This window comes from Vanellus vanellus (assembly GCF_965231255.1).
Source record: "Vanellus vanellus genome assembly, chromosome: 15".
Lineage (NCBI taxonomy): Eukaryota > Metazoa > Chordata > Aves > Charadriiformes > Charadriidae > Vanellus > Vanellus vanellus.
In genome coordinates, this window is record NC_138920.1 from 13,447,517 (window position 1) to 13,462,373 (window position 14,857).

Consider the following 14,857-nt stretch of genomic DNA (forward strand, 5'->3'; position numbering starts at 1 on the left):
ACGGGTTACGGCGGGAGGTGCTCTGCCCCAGCCAGGTTTGGCAGGTCTGGGGGCTGCCTGTGCCAGGCAGGTCGTGGCTGGCACAGTGGTGGAGCAGCTCTGGGGGCTGGCGATCACGCGTTGTCTTTTGTTGACTCTAAAAACACGGCTGCTTCTGGTGGGAAGCTAGCGTGGCTGCGTGCTGGGGAGGTTGCACAGCGCACAGCCTTGGTTCCTGCTCCGCGGAAGGAAATCCCATCGGAATAGTAGGCTGTGGCGTGAAAGGACACGTTTTAAAATAAAAGGACTCAAAAAGAAAAAATAAACCATCCTGAGACTCAGAGGCTGGAATACTAAGCCTGAGGCACAGCGTGTAAATGACTGGAGAGTCTTGCGAGGCAGTCCCTGAGAAACTGAGCCTGGCTGTAAAATAAGCAGGTTACCGATAGCCTTGCATATATTTACAAGGTACGGTTATAAGAGTAGCTTCCCTCCCTGCCCTGCTCGAGCCCACGCTATGGGAGGTTGTTCTCCAGGAAGGAGAGATGCCAGTGAAGAAATCCTGTCTAGCAGTTAAAGCTTTGCAGTCCGGAGGTCCTGATTGTGTTCCTGGATCTGCCAGCGACTCGCTGTGTTCTTGGGCCAGTCAGGGCGGCTGTCAGTACCCGGGGTTTCCAGTTCTATAATAGGAAGAAGACTTTTCTAACTTGGAGGAAAGTTGAGAGGCTCGGCAGACGCACGCACACGCGGTGCTCCAAGATTGGTGTATGGAAAGTGGGACAGAAATGCCGAATGCGAGTCCTGCACATGTGAGTGTCTGCCTTTGCCGGTTAGAAAATATTGGCTGCGAGTATCTGCGGAGCAGCTGTGAATGTTGGACTGTAGATAAGGAGAGGAGCAAGGATGTTGTTTTCCAAACCCTGCGCGGTGCCGGGAGCCCTGCTCCGATGTTTGGGTGTGGCCTGTGAATGCACCAGCAGGATCCGACTTCCCCTTGCAGAAGAGGAGCTGCACGCACGTTGCCTGACCCTTGATCGCTCAATCTCTTGAACGTTGGAAACAAAGCAATGGGACTTTACTGCGGGGTGAGGAGATCTCTCCGGAGAGCTGGGAAAGGCAGGAAGGAGGAGGGCGGCAGCGGTGGTGCCGGGGTTCGGGGTTTGGCTCTGGGCTGGCTGGTTGGGGCAGCCACTGTCACTTCCATCTGTGCCACGAGTGGCGTGGAACTGGGGAAAAGGCGGCCGGTCCTGAGACAGGCGCTGGTAATGGATTGCGTTCTGTTTCCTAATGAAAGTTTCATTTGAAGTTTGTTTACAGGAAAGAAGAAATTAGCAGAGAGAATTCTCCTGAGAACCCAGAGAGGAAAAAGAATGAGCTGCCTGACTTGCAAGCCAAAAGAGGGTGGAAGGGTAGATTAGATTTACCGTATTGCTCCGAGTCATAGCTGTTGCTGCTGTTGAGAAACGCTTCCTTGTTTGGCTGGACAGTGGAGCCCGCTTTGAGGCTCAGCCTTCGTCCAGGTTATTGGCATCCAGGGGAGATTCAGAGCTTACTTTTTGATCCTGCTCTGGTGTCCCCTGTTTTGACACCAGGACGTGTGCTGTGCTGCCATCCCTCCACTCCAGCAGGCTGCAATGGGGCTGCTCCAGGGCTGTTGCTGGGCAGTCAGTGCTCCGGGCATTGGTCTGAGGCCTCGTGTCCCTGGGATTGTCCCTGGGATTGTCCCTGGCATGAGCGGGGCAGTGCCAAGAGTCACTGCTGGCACTGCCAGGCAGCACGAGGAGGTCCCAATGCTCAGCCTTTGGTCTCCGAAGGGTGTCCTGAGGAGGGAGCTTGCTGGTGGCCCTGGGTATCCCAGCGAGTAGTGAGGGATGCAGCCGAGGGGCAGTGGAGGATGCGAGAGCCACAGTGATGGGGATGCCACAGCCATGCTCGAGGTCAGGGCCTTTCTCTTGCTTTAGAGAAGAAGCACAAAGGTGTGAGGAGCTGTGGGGCACCATGGCATGGACAGATTGCTGGGGCTACCTTAAGCCAGCAGACAGCAGATGCTCTCTCAGCATTTCCCACCGCCAGCTTTGGCCGTTCTCCGCTGCCCTGAAGGGTTCACCCTGATGCCGCCTGCACGGTCGGCTTTGCGTTCCCTTGGGGTGGGCTGTGCTGCGGGAGCTATGTGCTGCCGGGAAGTTTGTCCCATTGGTGTTTTGGCTAAGGGTATTAGTGCTGGAAAGCAGAAAACTCTGGCTGGAAAGCAGGGGGTGACACTGGGGATATGGGGACAGGGCTGCCTGGCAGGGTCCCACAGCAGGAACCTGCTCTTTCTGCTGGTGGCTGGATCCTGGACTGGTGAACGTACGATGGCCTTGTTTGACTTGAGTCATTTATAGCTTATCAGTTTCTGGTTTGATACCCAGAGTATTTCTAATAATAGGCGAACGTCATTACACCTCGAGAGAATTGTACACATTTATAAAGCACTTTACATAGCATGTGCATGCGACGCATCCTTCATGTCACGGCTTTTCCACCTTGCGTGAGTGCATGGAGAGCATGATGCCTCCCCAGTTGCGGTTTGGGTTCCGAGGCTGGGTGTCCTCTGCAGCCGAGCCCTGCAGATGCTATGCCTGAGCCACTTTCTGAAAACATCACGGGTCGCTCCCAGAGCTCCTCCTCCTCACTGGACAGGTGAGAGACTGTGGGCAGCAAGGACCTTGGCATTTGTGTTTGTCTCTTAAGCTCTGACAGTAATCTGGAGTAAGCCTTGTGAAGAAGGCCAGATATTAGGGTGGCTGCCTCCCTGCAAATGCTTACAATAAAGAGACTATTTATAGTTTGCAACAGGGAGACCTTTGCAGTTCTGTTCCTGTACGTACAAGATGGAGTTTCTGGAGAGGCAGGATCGCTTCGTGGCTGGTGCTGTGCTGAGCCGGGGGACGCCATGCCTCCCCCCTGCCTCCCGCCTCTCCTGCTCTGCCCGACCTGGGCACGGGGGGGGCTGCAGGGGGGCACCTGGCTGGCAGCGCAGGTGGGTCTGGGGCCCAGGGTGTCCCCCGTTCCGTTGGCGGGCATGCATGGGGCTGCTGAGCCCCGTCCTGCCGTTGGTGCGTGCGGGGTTTCACAAGCCGTAAATTCCAGGAAACTCCCCGGGAGGCACATCGAGGGAGTGGGCTGGGGGCGGGCGCGAGCCCCGAGCCAGCAGATGTGTCTGCAGGGATGAGGAACGGGGAGGAAAAGCACAAACCTGTCTTTAAAGACATTTGTTTGTTCACAATAAAAACTGTCAGCCAGCGGCGGCCAGACAGGGCAGTTTTTATGAGGCGCAGGCGTAGGTTGGAGGGGTGCTTGCCAATTGCTTCTCACACAGAAAGGGAGCGGGGATTGTATTTTATCTCAGGACCAGGGGGAGCAAAAAAAAAATAAGAGCAGAGCGTTTACAAGCCTTTGAAATGTTTCAATCAAAGGAAAGCGCAGTTGAAGGTGGTTCTGGAAACATTTTTGGTGTTCCCCTGCACCCCAGGGCTCTCTCTGCCCGTTGCTTTGGGAGGGGAGCGGGGAAAGGAAGGCAGATAAAGGGATTGCCAGCAGGACCGTGTTAATACGGGGACACGTATCTGCTTCCTCCCAAGCTGCATGTTCGGAGAGTTCAGCCCGGGGAGGTCCCACAGCCCCTCCTCTCATTCAGGATCTCAGTGCTGCCTTTATGATGATGGTTTTGAAATCCTGTGGCTGACCTTTCCGGCGCTGGAAGCAATCCAAGGGCTGTGTCTCGAAGTACTGTAAAGGTTAGCAAGAAGGGAGCGAGAGGGAGAGAGAAAATGTCCTTTCAGCTGCAGGAGTGGGAGAGAGGAATGTCATCTATGCCGTCGTGGAGCAGGCGGCTGGCTGGTCTCCTCAGCCCGAGCTGGGATGTCCTTGCCTCACTGGGGACCTCACTCCCCCAGTCCTTTCCCAAGGTGTGTGTTGTCATTTTTGATCTGGGTACAGAGGCAATTTCCCTTCAGAGAGGGCTGGAGGAGCAGTCCCTTGGGGCTGTGCTTCAGGAGCCTTCTCTGCAGCATCAGGCAGTGCAAGTCTATGGGGATCAGTGCCGCTATCCGGATCTGCCCTACCAGCCACTCCCTGCCGGTGCCAGTCCTCTGGTGATTCCTCTTCCAACAGATGATTCGATTTCAAACAAGTCCAAGATGGTTTATGGAGCCGTTTCAATGGAGTTGCACTCCATCCTCAGCTCCCACATGCCGCTGCCTTGCCAGAAACACGCTGGGGTGGATGGAGATTAAAGGGTAAACTCCAGGGCTCAGCCATCCGCTCCTACAGGATGCGAGCTCTTTCTAATTGTCCTCAATTAGAGACAGTGCCATTGCTCAGGCACGTCTTCAGGCAGGAAGCAGAGCCTGGCTGTCCCTCGCCCGGCGGAGGGAAGGGCTGCTCGTCGTGGCCTTGGGGAGCACTGAGGGGCCAATGAGCATTCTTGGGGGACAGGAGCCGCCGACCAAATTGTTTTTAGGAATGAGTGCAGTGAGGAGATGTTAAAGCCAGAGAAAGGAGGAAAGAAAATAGCTCAGCGAGTTAACCCTTTCCTGCTTGCCTCCAGGATGAGACATCGGTGAGCAGCGAGGACTTTGATATGAACGACTCCACATGGATCTCAGCTGACCAGCACCTGAACTCCAGCCTGAGCCCCAGCCAGGACGAGAGCATGCGCAGCCCGCAGAACCTGCATGGCCAGGAGGACGGTGAGTGCCCCAATGGGAGGGAAGCGCTCTGCGCCTCTGCCACAGGATGTTTTTGTGACTTATTAAACATTAACCAGTCCTTTCTGATCAGGTGTCCCACCTGTAGGATGGATTTCATATCAGCACAGGCTTCGGAGCAGCGCCAACTCCCATTCCTTCCCATTCCTTCCCATTTAGCCTCTGGGTTCCTGCTCAGCCTGGGCCCTCTCCAGCCTGGAGCTGATGGTCCTTGTAAGGGGGACCTGGCTCCCAGCTCTTCCAGAAAGAGGTCACCAAATCCTTTCCTAAGGTGTCAGGTTGTAGTTCCCCAGATGTGATGAAGAGAGCCCCATTAGTGCTGAACCGTGGGCTGGGCATTGCTCTGCCGCAAAAAGGATGCCAAGGCTTCACAATACAGGTCGCAGCTTCCCATGCTTGGAAAGCTGCACCTTAGACAGTGTCTTGGATCCCCCAGGCAAGAAATGTGTAATCTTCAATAGCCGACAGTGATGAGAGCGCGGGGTGGACGTGGATGTCTCCTCACTCAGGGCAGGCAGTTGAAAGGGGCTGGAGGCGGCACACATGGGCTTGGGGGGAGGAAGTGTTTGGTGAGGAGAGGTGGTGTGTTACTTCTGTGAAACATGCTAGTTTAAAATAAAAGAGCAAGTAAATAAATAGTAGAAGTACGCATTCAGGTCAGAGTTCATCTCTGTGATGCTTGGAAGGATTCGGTGGTTGGACTGTTACTGGCTTTTGCTCAAGAGGTTGAAACTCTCATTGTCCCCAGTCCAGCCACTGCTGGAAGAGTGGGAAGGGAGTGGAGGATTCGAGGGACAACCCAGGCTGGGTCGGTGCTGCTTTAAGAAAGGGGACTGGAAAATCACCCTGGGGGAAAGAAAGGGCTTTTGTGCTGGCAGGTCTCCCTGGGGTGGCTTTTAGCTACTTGTGTGGCCAGCAGCAGGGACAGCAGGGACAGCGGGGATGCTGCTCTCTTCAGTCCAGTGCATTGTGGCACTTCAGTTTCTATTGCAACTCTGCAGTTTTGAGAAACTGCTGTTTTTAACTAACCGGCACCAGCCGTGGAGTCAGGCAGCCTTGGTGAGGATGTGAAACCTGCCTGTGCTGCACCCACGTCCCCGTCCAGCGGGACAGGCGGTGATACTTCTGCTTGTACAGGGCCCGGCAGCAGGGCCATGCCCATGGCAGGAGGGTATTTTGGTGACAACACAGCTGCTCACATTAGAAGTGTTTGGCTCTTCGGATCCAGGCTGCAACCTCTGCCCGCAGTGAGTGCTGCCTCTTATGCATGTGGCCTGGCCGGGTCTCTCCGTACCCTCTGAAATTTGCCATTCTTCCATTGGGACATTTCAGACTTGCGTCTTATCCCTCACCACTGAATTCCCAAGTCTCATTTACAATCTAGAATGACATGGTTTTGATCCCTTTGCTGAACACCTTTATTCAACAGGGCAGTAATTTAATAAGGGACTCACGTATTTAGGCAAATCAAGATGTTCTCACTAAAGCTAAATCCTCTCTCTCACTCTCTCTCTGCCCTCCTAGGAAATGCTTCCAATTTTTCATGCCCTGTGGTTTTTCTTCAGAAGCAGGTGTCCTCTTTGGGGCCCTTCTTGGCTCCTCTAATTTCTTTTGTAAGGTTCAGTGGTGAGCTATAAAGCACAAATAGTCCCTTCCTTTTTGTGAGAGACATGAGTGTCCCAGGCTGTCCCCGGGATCAGCAGAAGGCTAAACCAGGTAGACTTTGGCAAATCAGAAGTGATGGAGTCAAAGAGTCAGCAAAACAAGCCCAGGGTTACTAATGAGACCCTTCAAGTAGAAGCCAGGCATTGGGATTTTTATCAGGCTGTCGTACTTTAGGCAGTATTTTATGGGACTGAAAAGAGGTTTTTGTCACTGTGGTGAATATTCCTGTCCTGTATTGGAGCTCAAAAATAGAGGCTAATGCTGCTGGGGTGAAAGGGCTCATGTCAGTCCCTCTGCCAAACCAACACTCCCACCCAGGACTGAAGCACGCACAAGGCTGAGAAGGGAAGAAGGAAGATGGAGCAGCCCAGGCAACCCAGAAAGGCAGCGGGTGATGAGAGGAGAGGAGCACAGAGCAGAGAAGGACCACATTGCAAGAAGAAAGGCAAATTACTGGCACAGGGAAGGGAATGTGCACGCATCAGAGTGTTGAGCACTCTTCAATTTCCTCTTCTCTTGACCCATGGAAGCTCTTTATTTTGGAACCAAATGTGTTTTACCTGGTTCACACTGGCTTGCTAAGGCTGTGCACATGCAAAACTTTCCCAAGGAAATCATCTATATATGAGTAACCAACCCGTGTGAACTGCGTGCTCCTCGGAGCCCAGCTGGCCAGGATGCCCTGTGCAGAGCCCCCGCACCGGGGCAGCCCAAGGGCTCTGGGTCAAAGTACTCCGTGCCAAACCTGGATGTTTATCCGCATCTCCTGCGCTCAGCTGTCTACGGTGCCCCGCAGCAGCCCTGCAGAGCTCTATCTAGCCTTCTTCCACCAGCTGTGGAAGATGCAGCCAGTGCGGCAGCGAGCCCCACACCTCCCCTGCAGCCTGGCCGGGCTCAGCTCCGAACATCCCGGTGCTGCAGCAGCATCTGGTCACACGCCACCTCCTTCAGTCAGGAGCTTGTTCAGGACTCGGTACTCTTCTCCCTCTGGAAATCCTTTTGAGTTACTAAATTGCTCTTGCCTGCTGCCGTCCAACGGGTGGGATGCTTGGAGTGTGTCTTCTGTGAAAGGCCTCCTAAGTATAAAGTTTTAATGAGGAGTTGCCTAGTAGGAGAGCAGTATCGTCTGACATGCTTGTTAAAAAAAAAACTTGTTTAAACTACCGAAGCACCAACTCTGGGTCTGTCAGAGGCGTGGGAGGAGCAAGTGCTCTCTTATGGCATACGAGCAGAGCGGTATGAAATTCAAAGAGGCGGGAGAGCAGGGAACCATCGTCCCATGCTTTGATATGCAGGTATCCGCTAAATCTTCAGAGAGCTAAAAAGCAGCTCGGACAAAAGCCAACCACCTTCTTTTGTCTCTGTGCCCAGAAACCTTGGCCCAGTATAGCCATGCTGCAACCAGCTTCAGCCCTTGGAACAGCAGGGAGAACAAATGAGACCTAATGACTTTGGTGGGTAAGGGACAGAGAAGGCACCGGTGGGAGTGCGTCGGCAGCAGAGCCGGGGTTCCCGCTGGGTTGTCGGGTGCACGGCGGGACGCAGGATGCACCGGCCAGCTTTGAGCAGCGATGCCGACACGCACACACTCGCTCCTTCCAGTTTCCTTTGTTACTCATCCTGCAGGCCCCAGCACGGAAAACATGAAGCTCCCTGCAACATCCCTTCCCCGTCGGATGTTGCTCACAGCATACGTGCCCGCAGGAAGCCGGTGGCTACCCAAAGCGACAGCAAGATCAACACGAACCCTTTGCTGCTGAAGCAGAGCTATTGTGCAGGACATCCTGGAGGGATGCGTCTGCGGGAGCCAGCATGTGCTCAGAGCAAAGTGACCCTGAAAGCTGTGCTGTCTTGCTGTCCCCTGTGCCCATTGCTATCCCTGAAGGTGTCCCACGCCCGCTCCCAGCTGAGCGCAGGTCCTGGTGCCTGGCCCTGTCTTGTGGCAGCAGCTTCAGCTGGGGTCTGTCCATCTTCGGAGCCTGTCTGTGTCCACAGGCAAGCGCAGCATGCCAAAGCCTCCTGGTTCAGTCTGGTGCATGGGTCTGAGTGGGGTCTCATCATGGCAATGCAGTGACCTGGCAGTGAGAGCAATGGCCTTGAAAAGAAAGCATCAGACAGACCCTGAACCCCCATGTGTGTGAAATGGCAAAGCACTTGAATTAATGTAGAAGATGCCTCCATCTTTCCTGCTAATAGGATATGTCTTGCCTCATCCCTGGCCGTACATCCTGCTCCATCACCCACAGGCAGGTGTTACTGCTCCTCAGCCCAGCCTGCCTGATCCTTATGAAGAGCAGAGAAAGCTCCTGGGTGTAAGATCTGCTTTCCCTGCATGGAGGCATTGGGTTGCTTCATGGCACCGTGTTGGGAGAGATCCCCTTCCAGCTGAGGTCCCTGCGCGCAGTCCTCACTTGACTGGCAGCGTCCCCGCTGAGCCCATTCTGCCTGGAGCAGCAGTGGCTAATCCAGACCTTGGAGAAAGGACTTTCTTAACCTACTTAACTGCGAAGGCATGCGCTCCTCGGGGCATCCTTCCAGGTGGCTGGCTGGGAAGGCTCCTGGGTGGTGGGGACATTCCTCAGGAGTGCTCCAAGGAGGGACCTCAAGGACATGCAGGCAGGCATTATTTCAGGATGCCGTTCTGGGAGTGGGGAGGGCATGTTGCTCCTCTGGACACTTTGCCCTGGGACCAGCAGGGACAGCACTGACCCATCTCCAGCACAGTCGTCTCCTGACACGGCACGGGTCCCACAGCTCCAGGTCACACCGCTGTTATTTGGCGAGATGCCCACGATGTGCTGCACATCACCAAGTTCCTTGAAGCACCAACCTAGCGGAGCGCTTTCTGGGGAGGAGGGCAGCCCTTTTGCCAAGTGCAGACCAGGAGCCAGGCCCATGCCTGCACAGCGAGCTCAGGACCCCGTACACCCCATGCACCTACCTCACTTCACTCCAGGGTCTGTCCCCAGGGCAGCCGTGATGCCCTGCTCTACACCTGCCCCTCCCCGACAGCTGGTACCCGACCGCAGGGCGATGGCACCCTCCTCACTTCGCTGTAGCAGGGTCACTTACCGCCGGTGGCGTCGGGTGTCGCCCGGTTCCCAGTTCCCCATTCCCCCCTGCCTCGGGGGCTTTTTCTTTGGCCAGCCCCATCCCTGCTCCAGGTGAACACAAACGCACCTTTGCTGCAGGGAAGGCCCGGCAGACGCATGGACAGCCATCTGACGGCCGGCCATTGCAAGAGGTGGTTTGGAACACGTTACCCAGGGCAGTGGTGGAGTCCCCATCCCTGGAGGTATTTAAGCATCGTGTAGATGTAGTGCTCAGGAACATGGTTTAGTGGTGGGCTTGTCAGTGTTAGGTTAATGATTGGACTAGATGATCTTACAGGTCTTTTCCAATCTAGGGGATTCTGTGATTCTGTTCGCGAGCCCTGAGACCCTTGCTTTTCCCAGGCTGTAAAATCCTCACTGTTTTCAGGGCTTCCTGCACCACCAGTGTTGGGTATCACCCTCGCAGAAGCCCTGTCTCAGAGCCTAAACAAGACTAGGACCAGCATCCAGGCCTTACAACAGCTAGGTGTGACTTTATCTTATTTTTCTTCGGCATATATTTCCTCTCTGCCTGGGGTGTCCCCACGCCGTGCTGTCCCCCGCAGCAGAAGTCAGCAAGCATGTCCCTACCCTGCCTGAGCAGTCTGGGCTGGTGGCTCCGTTCCCCGTCACCTCTTCCAGGGGCACATCTGCTCCTCCTGAGCAAAGGCCCTCGCCAGAGATAAACCACCCTCCTTTCGGCTTCTTTTGAAGAGCTGCCCTTTCCTGCTGCAAGGCTGAGAAGTGCAGGCGCGGACGCTGCGGGGCCATGGTGGCTTCACCAGACCCTTGTGCTGAACTTGGCTTGGGGCTCCCTCCCGGCTGGTGCGGGCTCTGCCGAGTCGGTCGGTTCATCCTCCTTGTGCACGGAGCACAGTTATGGGGGGGCTCTTCCCTGGTCTAGAGCAGAATCTGCAAATCTGAGCACCCCCAGCCTAAGGGGTGAGCAGGGACAGCGGCGTGAGCCCAACAGTGTGTCCCTTGCCTGAGAGGGGTGCAGAGCCTGGTGGCTTGGGGACTGTCCCCCCTGTGTCCTGCCCAAAGGACTCAGGGTGAGCAGCAGGGTCTCTCTGGTGACAGGTCTGTGCTGGAGGCACCAGCTCAGCATCAACCCTGCCCAAAGCCACCAAACCCGTTTGTTTGGCATGGGGAGAGGCAGTGCCCGGGCAGCACAGGGCCACAGCGTGTCCCCTCCCTGCAGCAGGATCCGGGTGGTTGCCAGCAGCGGGTGGCACAAGGAGAGGCTTAGTCTGCACCACCTCCTTCCCCGCTGCTGGTGAGGCCAGCTCCTGGCTCAAGCACACCTTGAGCAGCGAGGCGGCCAGAGGAGCAGTCGTGGGAAGGACAGGGGTCGGGAGAAGGGAAAACCAAATGACAGAGTGCATTTGTGGCAAGGCTGGTTTCTGCGGTGGGAGCTTCCAAGCTTCGGTTCATGGGAAAAATTTCCGTCATGGGGCTGGACTGGTGAGGTGCTGGTGCCAGAGGGAGCTGCTCCCATGGGCTGGGCAGTGGAGCTGGGGGGAGATGGCACTGGGGGGCACCTTTCATGCTGAGGGAGGGGGAGGTGGCCGCACAGCGCTGCCTTGTCCGGCCGAGCTCGCCTGCGGACGCGCATTGTGTCCAGCCGTGCCAGATGTCTGGCTCATCGAGGGCTCTGGTCGAAGGCAGGGACCTAGGGAGGGAGGGTGGAGGGTGGACACTTTGTCTGGGACATAACGAGGTTTGCATTAACGAAGGAAGACAGGAAATAGAGCGCCTTAACTGGACACTGGCCAGCCCCGTTGCTCCTTGGCCCCCAGCGACACTTCTTTTTTCTTACGCATCTTGGAGGCAATCAGCCGGGCAGGACCTGGAGAAAATGGGATTCATGCTCCAGCCGTGTGAGCGGTGCAGAGCTGGGGTGGCCATGGCAGCTGGCATGGCTGGGGCCTCTCCTGCCGCTCACTGCCCGGTCATGGGTGCAGAAGCCTCGGGATGCCGCTCTCTTGGGCGCTTAATGAATGCGGCACTGCTGCCCAGCCATGGCCCCCCGTGGGGCCCCCGTTCCCACTCGGTCTCTCTAATTTGTATTAAGTATCCCTTCCTCACAGGCTTTCCTCCTCCCCTTCTTCCCCCTTCTCGTCTCTTTTGTGAGTGAATAATTTATGGCACTTTTCATCTTCCTGGCTGTTGTTCCAGGCAGGCGGCGGTGGGATGCTCTGCACCCTCCTGACAGCCGCTCTCAGGCTGGGTGTACAGCTCCAGCCCGTGCTGCTGCCACGGCAGGATGGAAACAGGGCGATTCCCTCCCGGTAGAGATGCGGAGAATCAGCCGTCAGCATCAACCTCTGCCATCACCCCGCCAGCCCATGGGCTGGCGGGTCCATGGCTGGTGGGTCCATGGTGGTCCATAGTGGACCAAGGGTCACTGGTGGGACATGGCGGTGGCTGCAGCACCTGAGGCCGCCCAGGCGGGCAGGCGGCCACCGAGCCCGGCTGCCCCAGTGCTGGCCAGGGACTCCTGCCGCAGCGGGACGCGGGCAGGACCGGGCAGCCCCTGGCCCGCTGTGCGGTGCGGGGCTGCGGGGAGGTTTCCGTGGGCCGCTGGCTCTTATATAAGCTCATTGTTTTCTGAGTCAAAAGAGGTTTTGTCTCCGCTCTGGAGATGTGACAGGAGGAGGAACAATTTGCCCCATTCATCTTTAACTCTGCCTTTGGAGAGTGGTGCGGTGGCCTTCGCCGACAGAGACGTTAAACCCAACCACTTCCCCGCCGTAAAATCTCCTGGGGAGCAGGTGTTGGAAATCGCCCCTTCCCCTCCTGATCTCCGCAAATCCAGCGCCACAGAAATCAAGGATAATCCAGCAGCCTCTTCAAAATGAAAACGCTGAGCCCTGATTAATTCATTTAATAAGTGACTGATCCCCTCCTCCCCTAGCACCGCGGCCCAAGAAGCCATTTTACTTCTCGCTCTCCCGGGCTCAGTGCCGCTGGGGAGAGGCTGAGGCTGAGGCCGCAGCAGAGGCACAAGGCAACTTCCCTGTGGCTCCCTTGCCGGCCTCGCCACTGGCCCAGCCTCAGCCTGGCCTCCACGTTGGGCTAAGGAGGGCAGTGCTCCACAGGCCTCGGGGCTGGGCGGCCTCTCTTGGGCTCTCCAGCCTCACCGGCATCCCCTGCGCGGTGCCGGCATCTCCTCCACCTCCAATCCGTGAAGCCCCAGCTCCAGGGGATTAAAGAGGAGAACGAAATATTCCGTTTTCCAACCCAAAGATCAAACCGGTTAGAAATGACATTGTTTTTACAGTTCCATCTGCTTCAATTAGGGCATGGGGGTGGAGCAGGGGGGCTCCCAATTATCCTCATTAGAGGGGCTCCTCGTGCAGCCAAGCTCCAGCCGTGAGCGGGGAGCTCACCAGGCTCGTGCTGGTTGATAATGAATATATTCATGGCTGCGCAGCCTGGCCTTGCTCGCCTGCTGCTGCCGGAGCCCTGCTCGTTACGTGTGTTTTGGGCACTCGCTGGGAGTCTGCAGAAAACCTCTCCAAGCTCAGAATTTTGGTGGGTTTTACCAAAATGGTGATCCTCTAGGAGCGTGGCCAACATGACCCCACTGCTTCTCCATGTCCTGCCGCAGCTGCTGTCGGCAGAGCAGGAGCATAAACCCGGTCTCAGCACCCAAGGCAGGAGGGCTCCTGCTGCATCTCCCACAAATCCTGCTTCACTGTGGGGTGCCCCGGCCACTGCTCAGGGATGGCCACAGGCCGGAGATCCCGCAGCAAAGCTGCCTGGGGAGCGGCACCGGCCCCGGCACTGGCACCAGCCCATCCATGCCAATGAGGAGAGCGCAGTGTTCCCTCCCGAGCCCATCTGTGTTTTTAGGCTGGCTGAGGGCACTCCTGTTCGGACCCAAGGACCTTGGAAATCTGAGTTTGTGGTCATTTCTCTGCTCACAAGACTGAGATTAATTCACCACTTTATACACGGAGCTTCTGGGACAGCATAAACTGTAAAAATGTAGAAACAAGAAAATTATCTGTAGCTAGTGGGTTTACAGACCTCGTTATTTACTTACGTTCATCCTCAGTTTAAACTAAATTGTTCTTTTAGCAGGTGCTAGTCCCGTATGTTAGATTACTTACTGTTTCATTTTCTTGTTTGACCTGGACAGGTTCCTAGAGACATCTTCCTCTTTGTTTTCAGTATTTTTTGGCTGTAGCAAACCCAAGGTTTGTAAATGCAGCAGAGTCAGGTAGAAACCTGATTTGCAACTGCTGTGTGTGTTTTGTGCAACACAAAAGAAAACCCGAGACATTGAGAAGTTGGGGGGACCAGACTGCACCCCCAGGATCCTGCCCAGTGTGAGCAGCCAGTGCAGGACTGGCACTGCTGATAGGGATGGGACCTGCAGGGACCAGGGGCACAGCTGGTGGCCATGGGGAGGCTGGAGTTGGATGGACAAGGGCAGAGTGGGACGTCCAGGGAGGAGTGGTGATGCTTAAGGCAGTTTGGGGATGCTCAGAGCAGGTTGAGGGTGCTCAGGGCAGGTTGAGGATGCTCAGAGCAACGCAGGGATGCCCAGGGCTGGTTGAGGATGCTCAGGGCAGGTTGAGGATGTGCAGAGCAATGCAGGGATGCGCAGGCAGGTTGGGGGTGTCTGGGGCAGACCGGGGATGCTCAGGGCACCTGCACAGTCTTCTTCCAGGTGATGCATCTCTTGGTGCCCCTTGCCTGGTAGGGTTTTTGTAGCATGGAGGGCCCCTGGCCACAGCTCTGTGCAGGCAGCCGTGCCGGGGGCTGCCTGCCGCCCCAAGAGCTGGCAGGAGGTCCCTGCCATTGGCCTGGGGGACAGGCACTGATTGGCCCTGCGGCGCTGTTGCTGTGGCTATGCCCGGGCTGACAGTGGGGCCTGGTGTGTGGCTCGTGCCTCCATGCACAGGAATAATTCTTCTTAATCCTTCCGAGAGGCATCACTGGATGAGGCTGGAGCCTCCCTCTGGGAGCCCCGTCTCGCCTGGCGCGCAGAGCGGAGCAGGGGGAGGGACGGCCGCCATCCCACGGGCAGGGAAGCCTCCATGCCCCCAGCCACCTGCCTGCTGCTGCATGGGGCTGCGGCCGAGCCAGCACCGCTCCTGTGCCCGCGCCGAGGGCAGAGAGTGCCGGTGGTGGGTCTGGCTGCACACCCTGGCAAGGCATGTATGGGGCAGAGGTGCAGCAGCCTGGCCGGGGCAGAGCGCCCTGAGGAGCATGCGCTGGTGTAGAAGCCGAGATGCTTCTCCCACAAGGTGCAGAGCAAAACCCATGGGGGCCTAAGAGCCCCAGCCCCCTGGGGACAGGAGGGGTGTAGGGGCAGGAGGTGGCAGTGCCCCTGGTATCCTGTCCCTCTGGGCTGGG

At 56.6% G+C, this 14,857-nt stretch overlaps 1 protein-coding gene across 1 annotated transcript in view; it reads left to right on the forward strand.

Moving 5' to 3' along the window:
• Positions 1–14,857, forward strand: part of NOL4L (nucleolar protein 4 like) — a gene marked incomplete at its 5' end in the record, with an annotated part of 62,434 nt that overhangs the window by 39,199 nt on the left and 8,378 nt on the right. The window contains one exon of the mRNA XM_082491314.1: positions 4,571–4,712. Within this exon, the coding sequence (XP_082347440.1) occupies positions 4,571–4,712 (142 nt within the window). The remainder of the gene's footprint in view (positions 1–4,570; positions 4,713–14,857) is intronic.